The sequence below is a fragment of the Schistosoma haematobium genome, chromosome 3 (assembly GCF_000699445.3).
Source record: "Schistosoma haematobium chromosome 3, whole genome shotgun sequence".
In the NCBI taxonomy this organism is placed as follows: domain Eukaryota; kingdom Metazoa; phylum Platyhelminthes; class Trematoda; order Strigeidida; family Schistosomatidae; genus Schistosoma; species Schistosoma haematobium.
In genome coordinates this window covers 16,099,889-16,124,743 of record NC_067198.1, presented here as the reverse complement: position 1 = coordinate 16,124,743, position 24,855 = coordinate 16,099,889, and the positions used below count along the sequence as shown (strand labels likewise).

General features: G+C 33.8%; 1 protein-coding gene across 3 annotated transcripts; it reads right to left on the bottom strand.

Moving 5' to 3' along the window:
* Positions 1-12: 12 nt before the first annotated feature.
* MRM1_1 (Ribose methyltransferase) lies at positions 13-24,793 on the bottom strand (the record flags this gene model as incomplete). 3 transcript variants are annotated; one of them, XM_012937107.3, is made up of 12 exons in its annotated part: positions 737-962; positions 998-1,166; positions 2,334-2,528; positions 4,343-4,413; positions 5,148-5,269; positions 5,900-6,291; positions 11,124-11,352; positions 13,610-13,758; positions 15,464-15,731; positions 17,424-17,607; positions 19,128-19,332; positions 21,202-22,038. In XM_012937107.3, the coding sequence occupies 12 exons, from the start codon at positions 22,036-22,038 to the stop codon at positions 865-867; spliced, it is 2,919 nt and encodes a 972-aa protein (XP_012792561.2). In that variant the 3' UTR covers positions 737-864. The 3 variants fall into 3 exon arrangements, with proteins under 3 accessions (XP_051069075.1, XP_012792561.2, XP_051069074.1); XM_051213137.1 differs by lacking the exons at positions 19,128-19,332; positions 21,202-22,038 and adding an exon at positions 13-695 and having other exon boundaries at positions 737-1,166; positions 7,510-11,352; positions 13,610-18,233; XM_051213136.1 differs by lacking the exons at positions 737-962; positions 998-1,166; positions 2,334-2,528; ... (5 more) ...; positions 15,464-15,731; positions 17,424-17,607 and adding exons at positions 24,311-24,408; positions 24,450-24,793 and having other exon boundaries at positions 19,011-21,991.
* Positions 24,794-24,855: the final 62 nt, after the last annotated feature.

Sequence of the window (24,855 nt, the reverse complement as noted above, 5' to 3'; positions counted from 1 at the left end):
CCGAATATTTAGGCAAACGCCAGTTTATGAAAATTCAGTTCAGAAAACTCACAAAAAAGCCTTAGGAAAAGCTATCTCATTTCGACGTAGTTTTTTTGATGCCGTGTTATGAAAAGTTCCTACATGTTGTCTAGATTAGGTGCTAACTAAGCTAACAGTTACTTTTCACATCTGGTAACCCTGGAAATCATATAGCAAACATACAGTATGAGTAATCAGCTCTGTAGACTAAGCAGTTTGTATGCTGAAACAAATTTTACAATAGATAACATCTAGACGGTATGGGGTCAAGAGGAATACTCAGTTCACGATAATTATTTTTTAATCAGTCATTTTGTTCTTGCTGTGATCCGATAATGTCATTGGAGTGTTTTTGTACTAGTACAATTTAATCTCTTAATTACTACTCATATGAAAGCATACAGTATACAAATACGTTTGTTTTTAAGCGAGTGAAGTAAACATTGTTCTCGAGTCGATATTGATACATACTTTCTATGCACAAACCCGACTACTCGAAGGAAAAGATGGAGAGCGAGGAAGAAAGTTTATTTAACTAAACTGAATGGATTGTATGTGAACCCATTTATTGATTTGTTCTTTTGGAAATCAAAGCTATCAGTGGTTTATATTTTATTCCTTGAAAAATAAAGCCATTTGTTGGTCAACCACTTGCACTTATCATTTGGCGATTTCTGATTGGTACACTATCAAAAACTTCATAAATAGGAATTACATTTGAAGAATTTTCCGCTTGTTATATGTATATTAACATTTCTTATATTAGCATACTTTTAATGTAGTGTATCACGGTGAAGACAAACTAAAATATAAAAATATGTACAGCCTTCACATTTCTACAAGTCACTGTTCAACATCTTTTTCAGCATCTGAATCGCTTGACAAATCGCTATTTAGTCGATCAGCAAGGTGGTCAAGTTTACGAATTGATTCATTGAGATCTAAAATGTGAGGAAGCGACTTAAAATAAACCTACCAATATGGCTTGCAAATGTAGGTACTATTGGACTCGTCATTTTTTGAATAACATTTGGTGACTTCGCTGTATTGTTACCATAGCAGTGATAAGGTTCTGGATAAAACGAATGAAGTGCATTCTCTAGAGTTTGAATTTTGGATTTGTAGGTATTCTCAATACTATTGATCTGTGTTGAACCAATGAAGAAAAAACTGAAGATGAAATTGTGATAAAAAGTGGGGGAATTGTCTACAATCGATTTGCCTTTTGATGTATCTCATTAGTCTAAGACATCCATCTAATTTTATACACAAGTTATATCCCTATGACAATTGTGTCTTGGATGCACTAGATCTATGTCCAATGTACAGTTACAACATTAGACAAATGTTACTACATGGAACTAAATACACAGAAAGAAAGTAACTAGAACCTGGAACGAGTTTTTCGGCTTGAACATAAAACCTGTGTAAAGTAAAAAAAATAGAAGGACGAAAGCAATAAAGAAAACAGGAAATAATCTAGTAGCACCCGAGAGTCGGAGGAAAGTAGTGATACATCTGTGCCACTAGCAGCTTCTGAGTTATATTACCTGACAACTTAAACTTGGACTTGAAACGTTTTACTGACCCATCTGAAAAGTTAGAGGGCTTGGATCCGACCAACGATAACATCATTAATTGATGTCATATTTTGTTGTGAAAAGCCTCTTCCCCTCCGAAACTAATTTTATGTCAGCAAAAATAGTGAATTGAAGTAGGTGGTGTTTGGATATGAGTATATAAAGCACATAAAATAACTAGTTCGATAAACTGAAAATGCTATCTTAGCTTGTATTGATGTCAGATATGAGTCATTTGCAGGCAATGTTCTTAATTATATGACCACACAAACGTAAACTGTAATTCTATTATATGAAGTAATAACAGAAGTATAGTGTCGAAAAATGCTTAATATAAGCAACTATTATATTCAGATAAGGCTCGTAATAACCTAGAATCGTATTAAGAAAGATAAAAAAATATTATTTACAATAAAATGGGTAGTGTCACTGAAAATTAACAATCTTAATAACGGGAATGAGTCCTAATCTGAAATAGATTTCTTGTAAGTATCGTAATGAAACTACGTTGGATCTAATCATGTACAGACACATCATCTGTCTTTAAAGGTTAACAATTGAGAACGCTCAGATTTTATAGTTTGAAGTTAAGTAAATCTACTACTTCGAAGGATATCTTAATTAGTAAACCTGTCTGTTTTCTACATTTTATAAAACATGATAATAATTTGGTTGTAAGCCGTACAGATCTATTTGACTTTATAAGAAAAGAAAACAAAATTTTAAAGTCACCTGTAACTTTCTTTCATTAATTTCTCGATCTACACGGCGTTCAGCCCGACGTAGTTCCGTTAAAGCTTTGGTAAGCTTCATATCCGTTTCAGAGAGTTGAGTTTTTAAATGTTCAATTTCATCTGTATACTTTTGTTCGAGATCATTATTAGTTAGTTTTTCACTTTTTAATTGATCTGAACATTCTTTTAATTTCTAATATAAGAAGTAAATTGTAAAGTAACATTATTTAAAGTTGGAAGTAATACTTAAGAATTTGTAAGGGCTTTTACTTCAATGTATTTATATTGCCATTGGAATAAATTTAATAGATATGGTAAAAAAAGATAGGTTAGTTAACCGTAAGAATAAAAAAAACTCTTGCTCAAGTACTTAAAAACTGGGATCTTGTCTAGATGATTTGATAACTTTGTACTACTTACTTATAACTGAACTTATATATTTCTCAGCGATGGGAAATCATATTTTTTAAAAATTTTGATGATATAGTGGAATGGATTTTGCGCTGTTTGGATAGCCTCTTTTAAGGGATGAATTTTCATAGAACAAGACTGTAAATAGTGTAAGCCGATAAAAGTCAAAGAAAAAACCTTATTTTATTTATACTGAGAAAACATCAATTCCCAAATTGACGAGCACTGAAGCAATGACTAATGCACACAGTGAATTAATTTTACTTCGTTCCATTGAAGTATAGTTTGTACAACATTGATGAGAAACGTTCATACATAAAAATACAGTAATGGACTGTTGGATACGTAGTACCAAACAGGTTTCATGATTTAACCAGATTTTAATGATGAATTACTGAGAGGGAGGTAGAGAGTTTAAACAAAAGAAATAAGTAATTATAACTTTGATCAGTCATATCTGACTAGTGAAAAAGGTGTCACTAACAAGTATTCAGCTGATCATTATCGTCATTTTACAAATTAATAAAAATAACACAGTAACCAGAAATATTTCGCCCACCTAGTAAGAAACATTTGGATATATAGAACTAATAGGATTGGTGGTGTAGTTCTCACTAGACTATTCACTTTACGTCTTAGATGAAACATTTGTCGTAATAGCATACGGATAATTAATATTTAACAGAATAATGTTAATTTGGGAACCGCTTAACTGAAAACAAAATATCGAAGCTATTATTGAAAAACAGTTTTCTACACTCAGGAATCTTGAGAAATGGCAAGTAAAAAACATCGCTATGAGCGTTTACAGACATTTATTATTATATCCAAGTGTTTACCGTTGAACATACACGTATTAGAAATGAATAGAATATATAGCACTGTTACGATGTAAAGGAGTGAATGATTATTGGTTAATTTGTGACGTTGATATTTATTCTTGATAAACTATTTCTTTTAATTAACCATCTATTGAGCAACTCAATCGTAGGCATACTGTTTGGGTTGAATATTTTATACAAGAAACTTAAAAGTTATGCATAAGCTGTATAAAAAAATTTAATATTAAGACACTAAGTATTGTAATATATATTGTAAACTGAACAATTTTTAGAATATAATTATATCCATATGTAAAACGACTGACAGACTATTTAGAATTAATTCATGTACAGGGGTCTTATACACATTGTGTAGACAATACATACAAACGAAACTATTTTTCACTATAAAAACATAGAACTTTAACTTTTAATAACCAATATTCGGCGTACATTTCTCTACAAGACTCATTCCTATACTAATTAGTCTCTGAGTTTAAATAAATCACTTTGATGTTAAACGATAAGAAGCAATTTGTAGAAAGCTTTTAACGTACGTTTTATGCTGCTTGGTACTCTAAATAAAGTTGATTTGTAATCTTGAAGGAAATGATGCTGCTTTAGAAAAACTAACAAGTCACTTAGAACTGTAACTAGAAAGGTTACCACTGAACTATTCCGATCACTATTGATCTCCTACCTTCAGGACTGAGATGTTTATACTAATTAGTGAGTAGTAACCATTATTTAGTTTTAATCAATAAAACTAACTAACCTTTTGTTCATCATGTAAAGATAAATTCAAAATTCTGTTTGCTTCCCGAAGTTCTGATAATTCTTTTTCAACTAAGAACAGGTAAGGTAAAATTAACAGTAGGATAAGTCCGCTTTATAAATATAATTATTTTTTAATGTACAATTACAAGGTATCTAATGTGAGATGTGGGATAGAGTTACTTATTTGAACGCACAAACATTGGTACAAGTAGGCACCAAATAGATATGCGCCACATAAATCATTCGATTTATGTGAGGGCTGGGATACTGCCCTGGTGCCAAAACCGAAGCAGGTGATCTTCTTAGGGGGGGGGCAACACCCGGAGCCTTTGACCCTAAGGTTTGATCCACAAGGTCGTGGAGCAACGTCAGGAGATGTAGCCGCTGACCAACCAGGGTCCTGGAGCCCCTGTACACCATTGGTTTGGAATCAGGGTTTTTCAACAACCCTAGGTGGACTCTTGGTGTTTACCGACCCGGTTAAAGCACCGGACGTTCGCTTTTCGTCCTCTCAATTTCGTAAACAACATCCCCACCGCGAGAAGGCAGTGAGTAAGACTTCCCTGGTAGTGGTTGTATACACGTGGCCATGTGAGAGCACTTCGAAAGGGAGAGCTGATTCTCCCCACTCTCGGCTGTACCAGGGTATTTGGGGACCCTTTCCCCAAGATAAAGGAAAATATTCTGTTAAATATATGAATACACATGTAATGATGACTCTTGTACTTCCAGAATGACTTAAGAATTAGATATGAATAGATCAAACTTAGGATAATATCATGCAATCAAAATCTAAGACAAACCTGCTTTCTCAGCATCTTGAACACGATTATCAAATGATTTAACATAATCGGACAACTGTTCTAATGCTCGGTCACGCTCTTTTATAGCCCTAAGGGTCTCGGTTTGAGCCTGAGAAATGATCCTATTAAAAAAGTAGAAATTGCACACACTGCGATTATTATATAATACTTTTATGACTATGAAAATAAATCTAGCATATCAATTTTTGTTGCATAGAAAACAAAATATATCGTTGATGAATTGGAATCGCTTAAAAAGCTATGGGAATATAGATGTCATTATTTTATTATGCAAGGACATATAGGTAAGCCAGCTTAAATTTGGTCGATTATTGCTCAGGGTTCTTGACACATCTAATTTGGACCATAAACTTACTAAAATACAACTTTTTTGTTCTTTTACGAGATTTTGATTTTCAATGCAAAAAGAAAACAAGTTCCTTCTTATGCATTTTACACACTACTTTTTTATTATCATAAACAAAAGATAGATAACATTCTTCAGAATAGCTGCCATTTTTTACAAAGTCTAAGTCTTTTTTAAAGAGAAACGCTAAATCATCGTTATGCGTGGCGAAAGATCGGAAGATTCAAAGAGATTGGGAAGGTTAATGAAAGACTAATGATATTCGGACATCTGTTATAAATCACAAACACCAGTTATTATCTAATTACAACAAAATAATAAATTGTTCTGTGAATTTGTAAATATTAAGTTGATAGGAATTTAAATGGAACCGACTTTGACTTACTCTTCTTTCTCTGATTCTGATAAAATATCACCAATCCAATGTTTTAATTCGTAGCTGACTTGCGTTGACTGGTCTACATCTGCTTTCCGGTGTAATAATGATGACGATAACAATAAACGAGTGCGTAAAACGGGAAGACGAGAGTTAGCAAATTCTAAACGCCTTTCTAAATGTCTTAAACGACGAAAAACTGAACATATTGTTATTGGAGTTTGTTGACTCAGTGAACCGGATTCTGGCCAATTCATAAACGTTTGTATAGCTTTTACAATTTGATCAAGATTTTGTTTTGTATTTAAAGCGAATTTCTTGTAATTCTCACGAGATTCTATTAAATTTGATTGAGTCATTGCTAATTTTGAGTGTAAACTTTCCAAATCTTTTTCGAATCCCTAATAACAAAAATTAGCGAATAGAATTACTTTGAGAAATATGATAATGAAATTAAGGAATTATTTTCCAATGGTATTTATCGTACAACTTATCAAAAACATCAACTCATTAATATATATCTCAAAGTAGCCTTATTAATTCATTTTATTAGGATTTTGTGTTCATTGACTGTACTACTCAAACAAAAACATTTGAATTTGTAAGGGTTTGTACTTTTTCTGTTGTTGGTATTAAGAATTAGGATCGATCAGTTTCTTTCGGCATAAAGTGTACACTAACTAGTTTGTCTTGATATTGCTATATAGTTGTAAGCTAGATCAAGTTTAGATTTTGGGTAGCAGTTGGATTCAGAGAGAGGACTTATGACTCGTCAGTTGAATTCACACGAAATCCCCGTGATATTCATACTTTCCATATCTAATGAACACAGTGGAAATTTGGACTCTGTAATTTAGTGAACAACGTATCGGGGTTTAAAGTGATAGGTATTGGGCTGGAGTCCCAGTGTGAACTTCAGCACCGGAATAAAAGTGAGTCCAGCTAACATATGTTTTGGCTTTCACTGCTGGTTATAGTCCAACTTCATTAAAAGATGACTGAAGTTTAGCAATATAAGGAAGGTGGATGGTTTACACGAAATTAATATGTAGTTGAAGATTGATTTCATTTTTTATATAAAGTGATAAAGAATTATATGAACAACTAATTGGAGCCATGATTCTATTCAGGGAAGTTGTCCACTAAATAAAACGTTAGTTGTCTTCTAACTACCGTCTTATCGAAACGAAGTATCTACTCTGGCTAAACAAAGACACATTTTGAAGAACATATCCCACATACTTTAATTGGTTTATGAAAAAGAAGTATATTACAAAAATTTAAACGAAATTCTATACTTTCTATAACATTTAAATGATTGGAAAGGCGCGCAGTAAAGGAATGGAATACTGATTTATTCATTGATGGAAACTACTAACCAAGTGCAGGTTCATGTGGTAAATTTTAAACTGACCGTATTGTTTTGGGATTTATAACTATAAACTGGTCTCTCCATATGAAATACATCTATTGGGATTTGAACATACTAAACAAGATATTCATATATATGATGAAACATACAGAATCAACTATTAAGTCAATATTTGTTTTGATTTACTGGTGAGGAATATAAGTTTGGAAAGTTAACTAAAGTAGTAATCACTAGCCAGTTTACTTACTTTCACCTGTTACCCCTCGTCGAGGAGCATAGGCCGCCCACCAGCATTCTCCACGCAACTCTGTCGTGGCCAATCCTTTCCAGTCGCTATTCATCCTTTTCATGTCTGCTTCCAATTCTTGACGCAGTGTGTTCTTTGCCCTTCCTCTTTTTCGTTTCCCTTTAGAATTTCAAGTTAGCGCTTGCCTCGTGATGCAGTTTGATGATTGCCTCAATGTGTGTTCTATCCATCACGAGCGTCTCTTCTTAATTTCCTCTTCAACTGGAAGCTGGTTTGTTCTAGGTTGTTGCTGATGGTATCCGATCAACGGACATTGAGTATCTTGCGTAGACAACTGTTTATAAATACTTGTACATTTTTGATAATGGTTGTGGTAGTTCTCAAAGTTTTATCTCCGTACACTAGAAATTTCATGACGTTCGTATTGAAGAATCTGACTTTCATTTTGGCTGAAGGTTGTGTCAAGTCCCAAACACTTTTCAATTGTAGGAATTCTGCCCTTGCTTTGCCCATTCTTTCCTTCACATGTGAGTCAGATCATCCTTGTCTATAGGTGATGTTACCCAGGTACGTAAGACTTTCCACCTCCTCCAGAGTTTCTCCATCGAGTGTGATTAGGTTGATGTTCTCCGTGTTGTATTTGAGGATCTTGTTTTCCCCGTTGTGTATGTTGAGGCCTACTGCTGTAGAGGCTGCTGCTACACTAGTTGTCTTCATCTGTATTCGTATGTATGGGATAGAAGAGCTAGGTCATCTGCGAAGTCGAAATCGTCTAGTTGCATCGAACCTTTCCATTTTATTCTGTGCTTCTTGTCAAATGTGGAGGTCTTCGTAATCCAGTCAACCACCAGAAGAAAGAGAAAGGGGGGAGTAGTCAACCTTGTCTAACTCCGGTCCTTACTTGGAATACATCTGTCAACTGTCCTCCATGCACGACTGTGTAGTGTAGTCTATCGCATGAATTCTGTATGATGTTGACGATCTCAGGTACACCAGTGTCGAAGAAGGTTCTTTAAGGTTCTCCTATCCGTATTGTCAAATGCATTTTCATAATCATTGAAGTTGGTGTACAGTGACGAACTCCATTTAATTGATTGTTTAACAATGATCCATAGTGTCGCGATTTGGTCTGTGCACGACCAATCCTTATGGAATCCGGCCTGTTGGTCTAGAAGTTGGGCGTCTATTGAGTCTTCCATCCGTTTCAGCAACATTGTTGAAAACATGTGCTGGCACCGACAGTAGTGTGATACCACTGTAGTTCTCACACTTGCTAAGGTTTCCTTTCTTTGGTATCTTGATGAGGAATCCTTCTTTCAGGTCTGTCGGCACTTGTTCTTCCTCCAAATCCTCCTAAATAGAACGTAAAGCATACTTCCAGTTACTTCTATGTCTGACTTTAGTGCTTCGACTGGTATGTTGTCAAGTCCTGTTGCTTTCTCATTCTTGATTTGCCTGATTTATTCGATTTTTGGTGGAGTGACATCCATAAGAAGGTCTGTGTGTGCAGCTTCGATGTTCGTTGGATTCAACGAAGCTGGTCGATTCAAGAGTTTTTCGAAGTGCTCCTCCCATCTGTTTCTCTGTTCTTGAATCTCGGTGATTGTCTTGCCTTCTTTGTCCATGACGAGTCTCTCTGGTTTACTATATTTCCCTGTCAGTTTCTTTGTTGTCATACAATTGTTTCATATTTCCTTCTGTTACTGCTTTCTCCGCTGTCGCTACTAGGTCTACTAGGTATTTTTACTTGTCGGCTCTAATGCTTTTATTCACTTGCTTGTTTGCTTCGGTGTATTTAGCTTGTGTCTTGACTTTATCTGCTCTTGTTTGGCTGTTATTAATTGTTGTCTTTTTGTTCTTCATTTCTTGAATCCTGTCCAGGGTTTCCATAAAGATCCATTCCTTATGACGATGCTTCTTTCGGTCCAGAACCTCCTGACATGTTGAAGTTAGAGCTTCCTTGATCCCTTTTCAGTTGTCCTCCATGGCAGTTTCTTCTTCTTTAAGTAGATCCTGTAAGGATAGGCGCCTGTTATTGAGAGTTATCTTGGATTAGTTACGTTTGTCAGTATCTCGAAGGAAGACTGTATTGAACCTTTTTTAATGCTGTTTGTTCAGTTTTCTAATGCTTCTTTAGCTTCAATTTCATCTTGGCAACCACCAGGTGGTGATCTGAAGCTATGTCAGCTCGTCTCCTAGTTCTCACGTCTTCCATTGTCCTTCTGAATTTTCTATTGGTACAAATATGATCTATCTGATTCTCTGTGATGTGGTCCGGTGAGACCCACGTAGCTTTGTGTATGTGTTTGTGTGTGAATATTGTGCCGCCTATAACCAATTTTTTGAGTGCACATAGATTTGCGAATCTCTCACCATTCTTCTTCCTTTCTCCCAACCAGTCCATGTCGTCCCATGATATCTTCATAACTGTTGTTCTCCATTCCGACTTTGGTGTTTAGATTTCCAATTAGGATTGTCAGGTCCTTTCCTGAGCACTTCTCTATGATAGATTGCAGCCTCGAGTAGAAATGATCTTTATCGTCATCATTGCTATCATAGGTGGGTGCATAACATTCATTGTAATGCCCTCTTCCTTTATTTTGAAGGATGCTTTGATGATCCTGGATACATAAGGTTCCCATCCTATAAGTACATTGCGTGCTTCTTTGACAGTATTAGAGCAACTTCCTGCGTGTGTGGAGCATTTTCCTCCTCGTGACCGGAGTGTAGCGGAATCTCTCCCGTACCTAACCTTCGCTGTTTAGCTTGGGTCCAATGGGATTCGCTGATTCCGAGGACTGCCAAGTTGTACCGCCTCATTTCCGTTGTTATTTGACTGGTCCTTCCGAAGAACCTCGGCTTTCATCATGAGGCATTATAGTTCTTCCTTCAACCCTGAGGGCAGAGTTTAAGTGGTTCAAATTGTATATTCTGGTTAGTGTTTTTTAGCAAGGCCGTTTTTTACGGGATGGGGTTGCCGACCCCACGCCCAACCCTACTTCTTTACCTGGGTTTGGGACCGGCAGTAGCCCTAGGAAAGCTACAGGAGGAGTTAATTACTAGCCGATAGTTTACTAATAATATCAATGATATGAAAGCCAAGTTTATATATAAATGTATGTAAAGTTAAGAACATTTAAAGTTTTACCAAAACACTACCCATTATTGGTTATTTTTTAACCGAAGATTTTCATTTTTAAATAAATTAAACAAGAAAAACACTAATGCGATGAGGGTACAACCAATCAATAGGGTTTGTTTTTCCTTATACTTACAAATGGGTGTCATAGTTCAATAACAATGGGCATCTGACGAGATATAACAGAATATATATGAGTTAAACCTGTTACTCCTAAGTTCTCTACAATGAAAGTTGTTGGACAAATATAAGTGTACTTTGTAACCCGAAGACAATTTCGAGGAGAGTAACAATCTTAATCTTTTGGACCATACTTTCACAACCATGGTATTATTATTCGGGAAGTTTCCTTTTTCTGAGTATACGTCATGATATTGAATCTAATAGCGTATACTAGTTTTAATCAACACAAAAAGTATAGAATTTCAATTATTTAATTTCGTTATTATTTCGTACAGAGAAAACCTCTACTTACCTGTCTTTTATTACGTTCTACGTTCAGTGCAGAATCGCTAGCTTTCAGTTTAAATTCAGTTGCTTCTAAAGTTGCTTTTAAAGATTCAAATTCTGAAAGTAGCTTTTCATAGGCACACTTTGATTTGGTTACAGTATGAGAATTTTCAGACTTAAGATTTTCTATTTCAATAAGTAAGCGTAAAACATGTTTACGCCATGTGCAAAGTAAATTTTCCACTTTTCCAGACCTAATTTAAATTTATATTTGCAAAATGAATCTATACTGTACATGGGAATTATTAATATAACTGAAATGAGGCATTTAAATTAACAAATGATAGTCAGAAATAAACACAATTTGACCATGTGATATTTAGATATGAATTCAATACGATAGATTATGCAAGGAAATGATGATTTATCTTTGGTAAAAGAGCTACAAACTTAACAACTAGGTACATATATGATGATAGTTCAGCTTGTAAGAATTAAAAAGATATTTTCAGAGAAAAAACTCCAACTTAAATTTTAATAAAAGGATGTGAATAAAAGTGAACGTGTCACAAGTGTGTGTATGAAGAGAAAATCCAGTTACACAAGGAAAGCTTTGTATTTTTCTGGCGTAAAGCTTTATTATTATTAACGTCAATTGATGTGAGTCAGTGTTTTCTGCCTTCCTGGTTTAAGTATGTATATACACTTCTTAGAAAAGTCACGTTTTTTCGACTTCATAAGCAAAGGTGTCCTACTAAGAGTTTATCCCATCATCTTGGAGCATGTACACGAAATAATCTTCAGTAATGAAGATACTGACAGATATTTTTTCAGAATACATGATTGCAAATGCATGAGATGTATTTTTTGGTCTGATAATAGGAAGTGGACTAATCAAGAGAATTAGTCTCTTCACTTATCATGATAGCTTTATCAATCATAGTAAGTTCGTGATTGATGAATTCAAGCTGCAGATATTAGTGTCTTTTTTCCCTTTGTAAAGTTACACTACTTGTGAGGGAGGTAGGATATCCAATTATTTGTCAAAAGGTGAGTTTATGGTCTGGTTAATCCGCTCTTTTTCAATACATGGATGTTAAAAGTGGCTTCTGAAAGTAGGTAATATGCACAGATTACAAGTTTTGTAATGTGTATTTGAATTGTTGCTCGAATACAGTGGAATTATCAAGTGAAAATGCTGCGGTAAGAAAGAGAGTGTAAGATAGAGATGATCAATTGGTTGGATAGATTGTGAATCTTAGTCGACTAAACTGACTAAGACTTTTGTATTACACGTCTAACCACCTTCTACCTTGGTGCGCTATGTTAGTTAGCAAAGAATCAGGTTTGTAAGAGTATAGAAGCGGCTAGATAGATATATAGGATCAGTTTATAATAATTATAATAATAATTTATATTCTGGAAATAATAATTACAGAAGCTGTTGTCTGTTGGTCTGAGTCATGTAGGTGAGGAAAAATCTTTCATTGGTGGTGAAGATATTTAAGATCTACGGTTTACGTCGTATAACTTGAAAACCACTTCAATAATATTATTTTATAACTATTAGTAGCTTTTTTACTCATAGACTTTGCTAGTTTCAGTACTATTTTTTATTTTCTCTTCTTTATCTCTCCTAATAATTTATCATCTCTTATATATGATAACTTGAATCGATACATATCTCTGGTAGGCCATATCTACATCTATTGACGATTATTGTATTACGTAACAACTATGTACATACGGAGTTGGTTATTATTTACAACTGTTTGAGATGCAGATTTGTGATTATTAACATGGTAGAGATTAATGATTAGTTAACGTCCATTCTTCAATTTGGCAGACTCTATTTATAGCTGGAAAAGGATTAGTAAAATATTTTAAACCTCTTTGTCAAGAAATAGTAAGACACATTGTGAAACGTAATTTTGCTTTCGTCGATAGGATTAGGAACCTATATGAGCCTAGCACATATTCATTTTAATGGTCGGTATGCAACTTTCAATTATAAATATTTTTCATGATTGGAATGATTTTCGGTATCAGCATATAGGTGACATATTTCAAGATGTATAGACAACGTATAAATTTTTGTTCAATAGGAACTCTCACAGATAACGTTACGACATTATTGTGTAACGAACTGAAATTTGATTTTGAATAAACGAAGGACCGCTGGATAGTTGGTCGAAATGGTTCTAGTTGAGTAGCTATTTTATTCAGTGAGAAAATTGTGTTCGTAATATTCTTGGGCAGATTGTTGAAATAACATATATGAGGGATGTAAAGAAACCAATATTGTAAACTGGGGATCATATTCTAACTTTCTAGTGCCTATATCAGTCAGTTTATATTCGTGTCATATAAATCTTGACCATTCATACGATTTGGTTTCAAATATTCAGTTAGTCAATCTTGAATCATAATCACGTTACTATTTCGTATAAACGGAATGCATCGAGTAAAAATGTCAGTCTGTACAATTTCTAAAAAGATAGTGAAACTTACTTATTATTAATAGGTAACACTTGATTACCACTTTCTCTGGACAACTGTTTTTCTTGAATTTCTAGAACTGTCTCCAAACTACTCATTCGACTATTCATTTGTTCAAGTTGCAGATTTAACTCAGAATTTTTATTCTCCAAATATTTCAGCTAGAAGATGAAAATAATTGGAAAATGTATAAAGGCAAATCTGGGTGATTCCATTATGGCTTTAGATGAGAAAATAAAAAGGACCATTCCGAATTCCAAATAGAAACTAGTGAATTGCTGAAGCAGCTGATTCTGACGTCACAAAAAGAACCAGACTTCAGAAGATCATCAAAAAAATGCTACATTGAACTAAAAATACAAAGGTGTGAAAGAAAGCAACCTAAAAGAATATTGCTTCAAGATGACATTTATTGTAACTATTTCCTCTAATTATACAAAAAAGTGATCAGATAATGCTTCAAAAGCGTCTCAACATATATATAATAAGGCGAGTGGTAGAGTGCAACGTTTTTTATACTAACCAACATATAGAAACTAATAGTTTTAGGACAAAGATGTATATAACCAAGCTAGCTCAGTCATAATACGAAAATTATGTCTGAGCAGACTCAACGATTGATATTAAAATAATTTCGGCGTTCCTTCTAGCAAATGATTTGAGCTTCTTCAGAGAAACAATCAAGAAAAAATCTATTAAATATAAATAAAGTTTACAAACCAAATAATGCCAAAAAAACGTGTTTAATTACGTTTAAATGTTGATTTTGTTTATAGTAATATAATGAGTCCTTATGTGGAATTTGTTCACAATGTGGGATAAGAATAAGCATTTATGCGTGTCTTTATGTTATTCTTAAATTAAGGATTTAGTGGGTAAATGAATCCTCTGACTACAATCAGGGACATATTCATCATTTTTGTTTACTATAAATCGATAAGTACACTTGAGTAAATTTAGGTAGTCGTAATATATGTAGGATGTGAACAGTAAGAGTTAGTTGTGATGCTAAACATTGAAAATAATTGAAGGCGACTTTCAATTATGATAACTGACTGAATTATTAGGCGTCGGTCTTTTAGCTGGAATTCAACTACAGATTGCATAGATAGGCTGGATGATAAGGTTCGAAAATTTGTTTGTTCATTAACAGTTGTCACGATGCAGCTAATCCGATCATTTTTCTATTCAAGCTATTCTTATTTACCAATATAGGCATTGGTTCTTTGTGAATGAATGCCAAAACTTTTCTGAATTTTGATTCTTTTGAAGTTGGTCTTATGTCCTGTTTCTAATCAATGCAGTGCAGTTATAGATATATCCTCTAACTTATTGAGGTCTAGTGAGGATTTATGGGGCATGTTTCAAACATTTTTTATGCTTCTTTAACTTCACATCCAGTTGCTTGAATGTTTTTCCCAAACATGAACGTTGTAATCATTTAAGTTTTAGTCCCCGAGATTATTCAATATAGTTTTTACAGATGTCTTTACTATGATCGGTGCCCAATTTCTGTGAAACTATTCGATTAAATTTGTACAAATGATCATATAACTCAGTCATTTCCGGTGATTAGGGTAACGTCCAACAACTCGTCAACCGTTAACGGATTATTTATCTTACAGCATTAATAATATTACATCATTAAAAAAACAAGTGATATTATACGCTGATAGCTAGACCTTTAATTTAATTATTTGCTGGAAACGTTAAAAAAGATATTCTAACTCTCGAAACCTATATTAAGACAAAGAATTCGATGAAAGCAAAAGTCACTAATAAATAGGAAGTGGCAGAGTAAAAAGATACATAGATTAGAAGTCGAAAAGTCTAATTCAAACCATTTAGTTAAAATTTATATATAACCTTTTCCAGTAATTCTGTATCGCAAATACATTTATGTTGTTCAAGAGAATCTTCCTTAAATGTAATTTTAGATGAAACTCTACCCAATCCAATGTATCCTCGTATTTTGTTCAATTCGTCTAAAGCTTTCGTCTGACTTCGTAAAAGATATTCATTTTCTTGTTTCAGTTCATTAACAAATTTGTTGGTGTAATTGAATTGTATGTCTTCTGAATTGATTAGATCAAAATGACCATCATCGTTTAAATCAGCTGAATTCTTATTTAGTCTGAAAACAAATTAATATAACTTATTTTTAATAAATCTATGATACGCAATTTGGTGGAGTTTTGTTCGTCCACTTGAGCTACAAATGTTCACCATCTATGATACGCACTTTGGAAAAATAAAAAGAATTACTGCTAGCAGAATTGCAACATATTTTACATTGTATGAATGATAGTTTATGAATTAAAGCATTGAACGTTTGAGTTACAGGTTTGAACCCTGCTAAACCTAATTAGGCTTATAGTCAATAACTATCTTCACTAGCACTTAAATATAAAGTATGGACTATAATCAAACAAATGAATCTGTAATCGGTTATTAGGTTGTTTTGATTAAACTAGTAATTTGCGATCAGAAGCCCTAATATATACATACAAAAGGACACTGTGCCCTTAGTTAATAATAACAATAATATACTCTGAACACGATAATAGAATTTATTACAATTTACTATTTTGACCAGGTTGATACAAAAGAAGAGGTAACATTGAAAATTAGGACATATCTTTAGAACAGACGCGATTTATAAATTTTGACTGAACATTGGTAAATAACATGAAATAGGTAATCAAAGGTGGCATCGTTGTAAAGCACATCATAACTAGTAGAATACACACTATAATAGTAATAAACTTTGCTAGCACATTGCTGTCAATAATAGAGGAGATGGCAATGTATGCCAAACATGATTAGATGTTTTACAAAGGTAGCACGCATAACAGTAGCATCATTAGGGTTTTCGAAATGGTAGATATCACATTTTTGCTAAGGATTATACCTTAAAAGATCTAAGCGCTGAAGAGTTCGATTTTGTTTTCTAAATCGTTTTCGCGTTCAATATTAAACGGTAGTTATTGTTACTGTACAGGTTTGTAATGCGTTGAGTGATTGCATAGTGTGTAATTTATTGGGAAGAATTGGTCTCTGAGAGAGACTTTTCTGAATGACTACAGATTTTCAAGAATATGTACGTAGTACTAAAGAGTTCTCTTTAATCCTATCTTAATACAAGGTTAAACAAACAATGGTTTATAATTAAATGGAGGTGAATCTCGAATCGATAAAATAAAATTCACATGTAGATACGATAAGTTCTTTAGCTGAAATTGAGTCGATTTTTGAGGATTATGATCAACATATAGAACTTATAAACGAGGATTTAATGAATTTATCAATTATGTTGGTATTATTAATAGAGAATGTGAACGCTTCCAGTTGATCCCCCTCTTTGATGACCAGTTCAAACGTCATTTTTATCTGTGGGTCTTCAATTTCCAAGAAATGAGGATATCCACACATCTTCCTAGTCAAATTTAGCAACAGCCCGGTGATAACGTTACAAATAGTTATTGGAGCATGTCGGTAATTAATAAACCTAGAATCTTTATATGTAAAAAACCATAAATATACTAACGTTTCTTTTATTGTGATTCCTACTTCCATCCACCCTTTCTATTTGTAACATAATTGCGTTCCTGTTGAATCGTGTTCTGATTTAGGGACTTGTCGAGTGAAGTAATGTCCAAGAATGCTAAGCGATGAGTAGCTGGGTAGTAATAAGAGAAGTTATAACGCGGGGCGATTTGATTTAACAAAAAAATTTATGAATGTGCATTATTCATTAACACTGTTATACTAATCAGATATATACAACTCTAGAAGAGCATTTAGAATAACTTTTTAGATTACTTACTTAGAAATAATCGAGCTTATTGACAATTTTCTAGTGTTCTTATTGCTTATTGCCGAATTAGTGCGTTCAGCATCATTGTTCACATCCTGAGGGCAATTGAAATGATTAGGATTTGAGATAAGAAAAGCAGACGGTGGGAGCAAAACTTCACCAGTTTGTTCACTTTTCATAATCTCTTTGTAGGCTAAGGGAAAAAAAGTTGGCAAATATCTGCAACCTTTATGTGCGACATAAAACACGAATTAATCTACATTTGATATAAAAATGTAAACTTGTTTGGTGTAAAACTGATCATCATCAAAACGTCATTGTGAATAGCTATAATTTTTGAAAGGGTAATGTCCTTAAGAATTTATCAAATGCATTATGATAAGTTAGTTTCTAACCTTATGATAACATTACCTACAGGTTACAGTATTTATCTTAGTAACACCCTTATACAAACATTAATGAGTTTAGAGTTAGACCCAAAATGTTAAGTGGAAATGGAAAGATGATCTTTAACGCGTTACAAGAAAGTTGAATGAAGGTAGATATTGCGAAGTAGAGATATGCGAAATGTTATCATGATATGAAACTTTGAGTAAATCTTTCAAACACGTGAAGTGGATGATTTACCCTCCAATCAATACGTTTTTACCCAAGTGTTTCCAACAAACAACCCAAAGACTACTTCAGAAAATCAAGATAACCCCCATAAATTGCTATAGTCTACTGAAAACAAATCTGCCAATTCAGTGACAGCAATAGTATTAGCATTTTTTGAACGAATTATGGAGAAATCGTAAAAGTCGACTGTCTTTTGTTGTTTAAACAATAATACTCTATAATGGATCAATTCCTCATAAGTAGTTTTTAATCACAAGAACAGAATATGAAATTTGATTTATTTCGATTTCTTAATAAAATTAATCTATGCACATTTCTAGCCTTTTATTTTATGAAACGGTGAAAAAAGCCAACTCATGATTTACTGCTTATTAAGATATGAGCTCTGAGCGGTAAATAATTAATTAACAAGCTAAAATGAACCTTAGTAGAAAAAAAACTGGTAAACAAGCCAATATTTGTAGATGGAAAACAAGAAACTGTCCATAAAGATACAATTAACACCACGACTTGGTCAAAGTTTAAGTAGGAATTCCCCGCACATGGAGACAAATTTTCGAAAAGGATGGTTTAAACATATATTGCATAGATGCTACCGTTTTATTTGTCAATAAAACAAATCATCGTAATACTTGACACCGTATCAGTGTTTACAGGAATTTTTAACTTTATCAGAATACCTAGTATGGAATGGTTAGACAAGTGGTAGTACTGAACTAGTAAAATAATAATAAGTCAACGAACATTTAAGAAAATGCAAATAAAATCGACATTTCATTGGAATTCAGACAAGAAAACAGAAGAAATGAATAATAACAATTTATTTGAAAACAAAGTAACATATTCCAAAAAAATAAATGATTTCTGATCGAATATAACTATGCACAAAATTGGAATAGATGCAAGATATATATATATATATATGTATATATATATATATATATATATATATATATATATATATATATATATATATATGTGAAAGTAATCTCATAAACAGATTAAAGAGGATTTATTCAGTATGGGAAATAAAAGAGGATTTGTCAACAGCTTCGTGTCCATGCCGAAACATGGTTAACTGATATAATAAAATACCAGCAGCAACGGATACATTTAAAGATGATGTAATACTTTGTGATAGACATTGATTTAATTTGGTTGAATCTCCAAAGCCTGGTATACGTAGTAATAAATCGCAAGCATTTAGAATATTTTCGCTGAGACCCCGTGATTCACTTCCCAGGGCTAAAACCAGAGGTCTAGGGTAAACTCCAGTGTTATTGTCATCATTAGCGCCCACCTGAAGTAATTACAAACAGTGGGATAATTACAGGATAGTAATATAATCCGACTACAAACATTGAAACAATAAGTTTGTTTCTACATAACTTGGCAATAATTCGGTTCTGGAGGAAAACAAATTTGCAACACTGTATATATACTACTTGGTTTCTTTCTTCTCAAAATAATACATTTATTAATTTATCACATAGAGCTCTCAAAATCTGCTTGGTTGTGCTGCTGCTAAATGTGTTTACCCTACTGGACATCACCCAATAAATCACTGTCAGTTTTTTAGCATAGTATCTCAACTTCAAAACCTTGATGGAAGGACTAACAAAATCTGTAGTGAAAATTCTTTATTTTAACCACAATCACAGCCCTCACCTGAAAATAGAACAACACAACGTATTTCGAACACTTAATCATGTAAAAATGTATTTCCAGTCAGTCAGTCACAACGTACAACCTAGTACGTATGCACATTGGTTCAAGTTGCCATACCCCATAAGTACAGAGAGATGAAATTGTCAGGGGGTGGTCTTTCTAGTAGGTTACTGGGATTGACTGTGTGTTGAAGTTCAAGGTAAGCGTAGTAATGTTTAACAATGAAAAAGATCTGCCAACTGAAGCTGCTACATCATTTTTTTCACCTAAACTAACAAACAGTCAACTTAGATAAAAATACCAAAAACAACGGAGTAAATGGAATAAGGATTTGTAAAGTAACACGACTGAATATATATCTCAAGATTTAGGGTTTTGTATATGCTTTAGGAAGTTTGTCCCGTCGAGTTTTATACAGTGCATTATTTGACGGTAGCATTGGATTGACAAAGTGGAGACGTGGTCAATTTATGTGGCGCCGTAGAATAACTGTTTGGGATTGGGATCCGTTTGTCTACCAAGAACCCCCCAAATGAGTCCCAAATAAGCAGTATAGTAGTTTGAGGCGTTGTCAAACAAGTTTCAGAACATAAGTCAATGGAAACCTTAGTATATTTTTCATTATGTTCTCCAAAAAAGTTAGGTGAATCCTCCAAACTGTGGATGTACCTTTCAATGAACACTATTCTCGTTAGTTAGTCAATTTTTATATGACCTTGCTATATTTTACAACATTATTGTTTCAATTTGTGGGGGCATTTTTGGTGTCACCTTTTAGTACCAAACCTTTTTGTTATAGGTAAAAAGATAAAAGAAATTTGAGAAACTACAGAATAAGGATTACGTTCTAGAAACAGATATAATAATATTCGGATATCTTGACTGAAAAAATGTGCTGAAATACGATAAGCCCTTATATTTTCATGGTTGTTTACTTAGCATTCGTTTTTCTGTGTACCTTTAAATGTTGTTTATGTGATAGCTCATATTTTGCATACGTTGGTTTCTGGTGAGCTGTCGATATCTCGTAAACTGAAAGGTAAAACACTTTATTTACGATAATAATCCAAAGATCGAGACGATTGAAAACGATATGCGAACAAATGGCTGAATGATGTGTAATTTAGTACAAAAACGGTTTATACCCTTTTGTTTACAATTTAATGGTTTATTCTTTTGTATGTTTTCTACGCTTTTAATATTTGTGAGAACATTCTTTATGAGGTTCTAAACTTATGGTTATATGTTAAAGCGTCGGAAACTATTTTACGGATATATGCCAATATTCGTCAATATTTGAACGAATAGTTTGACAGATACTGTGCCCCGACAATAATGTTTTACATATATTAGGACCAAAAAAAAAGAAGTACATGGTTTCCCACAGTTTATGACAGATTATTACTAAGTAATTAATTCAATACTCAGTTCAAATTGTTGAGCAATGCGGTCGCTGAAAATACTGGTGAGTCTGTTACATTATTTACAGAACAGTCAGTACCTCATCGGGTTTCAGAAAATTTGTAGATTTGGAAGCTTTAGTTGATGGAAGTTGACTTTCCCCGCAAGTACCAACTATCAAAAACCCAGCATTTGATAAGGATTTCATATCCATTACTGTATCAGTTAACCTATAAAATAAGATACTTTCCATTGCGCCAACACTAATTTTGCTTATTAGAGGTGATGGGCTGACACACGGAGAAGTAGATAGTATGACCGCAGATATACCAAAGAATGCCGCTGAACGCAATATGTTCCCAAAATTCATGATATCCATTATATGATCCAGAAGTAGAACAGTAGGTCTATGATACTTTTTCGCGTATGGTAAACAGCCTGATAAATTATTCCAAGAAGATAACAAATTTTTAATCGACGAGTCTGAAATAGATTGTATGGTGGTAGGAGAAACTTCAAGTATTACACCCTGATGGGCTCTTGAATTACTTAGTTCTTTGAGCTTTTCGACTGGTACTCGAGTTACTGGTATGCCATATTTGAGTGCTTTCTCGGTTATTTGAGATGCTGATATCTCTACGAGATTGTCGGGATCTTTGCAGTTGCTCAATACGTCTTTGACGTATAGCCGGTAAATATCGCGATGACGAAACGTAAGAGCACACAAGACAGGATGAATTCCATATAGTAGCTCAGATGACTGACGAATCCCTCCACGAAAATTAACAGAGGTATGAAATTTACAACTTAGTTTGCCGAAGAATGTGACCATTGGTGAATATAAGTTGTTTCTTGGCTTAAAGTAGTAGCATGAATCGACCAATTGGCAACTGAAGTCCAGATAAAAAAGTAAAATAGATGTCAGAACGAGTTCCATACTGGAATCGGCACGCTGATTTTAAAACTTATGAATAATACGTACACTAGATAAAATCAGTTATATCGAACTGAATTGAGTCGCCATAGCTTCACAGACATTGAAAACGGTTAATAACCAAACAGGTATAATCGTGTGAAAACAGGTAACGTTAATGGGATTTCATCTAATGACTTCTGATAGGTTAAGATCACGTTTCAGTAGTCTACAACCATAAAGCTTTAGATTAGGGGAGACTTCTATTAATATTTTATTGCGACCACTATGACTGCAAGGTGTGTCAGTTATATAATATATATCCAAAATCATATAAACCGAGACAAAACACCAGGGGAAAATTTACCTTCTTACGAAATCCTATGCTTTGTGGGAGGAATATTCATTTCGCATTCACTAGGTGCTTCGAAACAGCAAATAATAGAATTTCCGTATCCTATATTTATAACAGGGCGGCATAATGGTTTGGATTAAGCACAGGATACATTCTGAAAAACTGGCACCTAAGTATTCATGTCGGTTACCTTATATATATATATATATATATATATATATATATATATATATACTGAGAGGCTTAGAATATAATTTTACTAACTAACAAGATGCCAATACTACTGACTTAATAACATTCCTGAATTTTTTAATTCCACCTATGTTAAATTTTGTTTTGGTGAGCTACGGTGAAGTAAATCAAAGTGCAGGTGAGTATTCGTTTAATGCAGCAATTTATATTACCAGATGATATATGTTTGTTTCATTACAGTATGACCAATCGACTGGCATTATGGACAATAATAACGGAACCGTACTTCTAAGAAGATATTAAAACATTTGTTTGGTCAAAATGGTTCTCTTCATTCCAGTTCCAGATATCTAATCCTCTTTAGGTTGTTTTTACAATACAATAAAGACGAGCTCATGGATGCATCTAGGTCCAGATTCAGTTACTAAGTCGTAACAATGTTATCCACTCGATGCTCATAGTTTCGGAGAGTCCTATTAGTGGTGGATCCCGAGTTAAAAACTTTCTCTATGAGGTTCCAGACATTTTCTTAGGGTTTCCAGGTATTTGGTGCAGGATGGGACATAAGAAATCTAGAAACTTTATTATTTTTGTTAGCCTGCACAATTCCTTTAACTGCTTTGTTATTGCTAGGTATGAGTGAAGTCATCTCTGAACCCTTTTTGAAAATATAAAGTTATAAATGTGGTGGTTCTTTAGTTGAAGAACCTAACATTCAGTAACTGGGCTAGATACTTCGATTGAATACCCAGGTAGTATTCCTAACATGTGTTATAGAAATTAGCTCGGGTGTATAAATTTATTTGAACACAAATATTGATACAAAGGGCACCGAATACACATGCGCCGCACACATCACTTGATTTGTGTTTGGGCTGTGATACGGCCCAGGTGCCCAGACTGAAGCAGGTGTATTAGGAATCCTGATTAAGAAATAGCGATATGCTCCTAGCATGTCAGTTGTGCCCTAACAAACTACTGCAAATTATTTTAATCAATATCAATAAATAACAAAACTACCGATGTTGCTAACGACGTTAGGTATACTATACTTGAAAACTTAAACACAATGAGTTGGGATTATGACGGTTTTGCTATTGAAAATTATTGGACTTGTCTTCACAATTTGTACGTCAGAGTTTCTATGGTGTCTGTAGATCGTAGACTCCGCTAAGAGATTTCTTACGGTCTTAGAGGTAGATATATAGTCATCACAATCAAAAAGTCTACGTCGTGTTACCAGTTGAAAAGAATTGCATTAAACCTTAAAAGAAAGCCCTGTATGTTCTCACAAATAAAACAATTGCAAAAATATATTCACGTAATTCACCGCCATTACATGGTTGTCAGTTTCACCATATTTACCAATTTGTTTACACAACAGTAAAGTTAGGCATGTGACTTCGCCAATAACTGATCTTTATTCTTACAAAGCTACTAGTATAAACTGAATAAATTTATGCAGTCTGATACATCACACTGAACTTCAAAGTTATTCGGAAGATCGGCCACATACTTTTGAAGGTTTAAATAAACGCAATCGAAGTATAGTATCCGTTGTAAACCAATCTCATGTTAGCACCATAACCCTAACCTTAACCCTAAACCCTAACCTAACCCAACCCAAACCCTATGGCCGAGTTTATATACCATATGCATTATGAATTCAGAACCTCTGAAACTTTATCAAAATTTAACAAGTTTTTAAATCATGTAAAAGAAGAATACCCACTGTAATTCATGACTTACTTAGAATATATTTTCACTTTATACTAACTGTCTTCTGATTGGCTAATAATTGTCAAGCTCATTTAAGATTCGTTCAAAGGTCGTCCCTAAATTAGAGTCTCGCCGAATAAAATTGTTTATTAATCACTAATCTTCCTACTTATTCCCAATAATTTATTGCATATGGGGTTGTAGAACGGCTGTATGTCAGATGTTTATTTTACTCTTATTTATTAGGGCAACAAGCACATGATTACCCTGGTAAAGGCCAAGAAACCAGTTTAGGCGCCATACTAGGCTGCTAAATAATGCTAATATGTGGAGTAGAATAACAAAACTCAATCAACATTATAATGGGTTTGATAAGAATAGCGTTATTTGCCAGTCATTGAACAATTAGTCGTAAACATATCGGTCCAACAAGAAACCAGTTACTCCTAGAACGGCCAAATGAAGTTTCAGATTGTGAATGTGGAGAACCAAGTAGTACCAGTTCATTCATAACTTCAAGCATTTCTTTCCCTGAAATGTCAGATGACATGAAACCTAGGTTTTGGGTTTCCAGT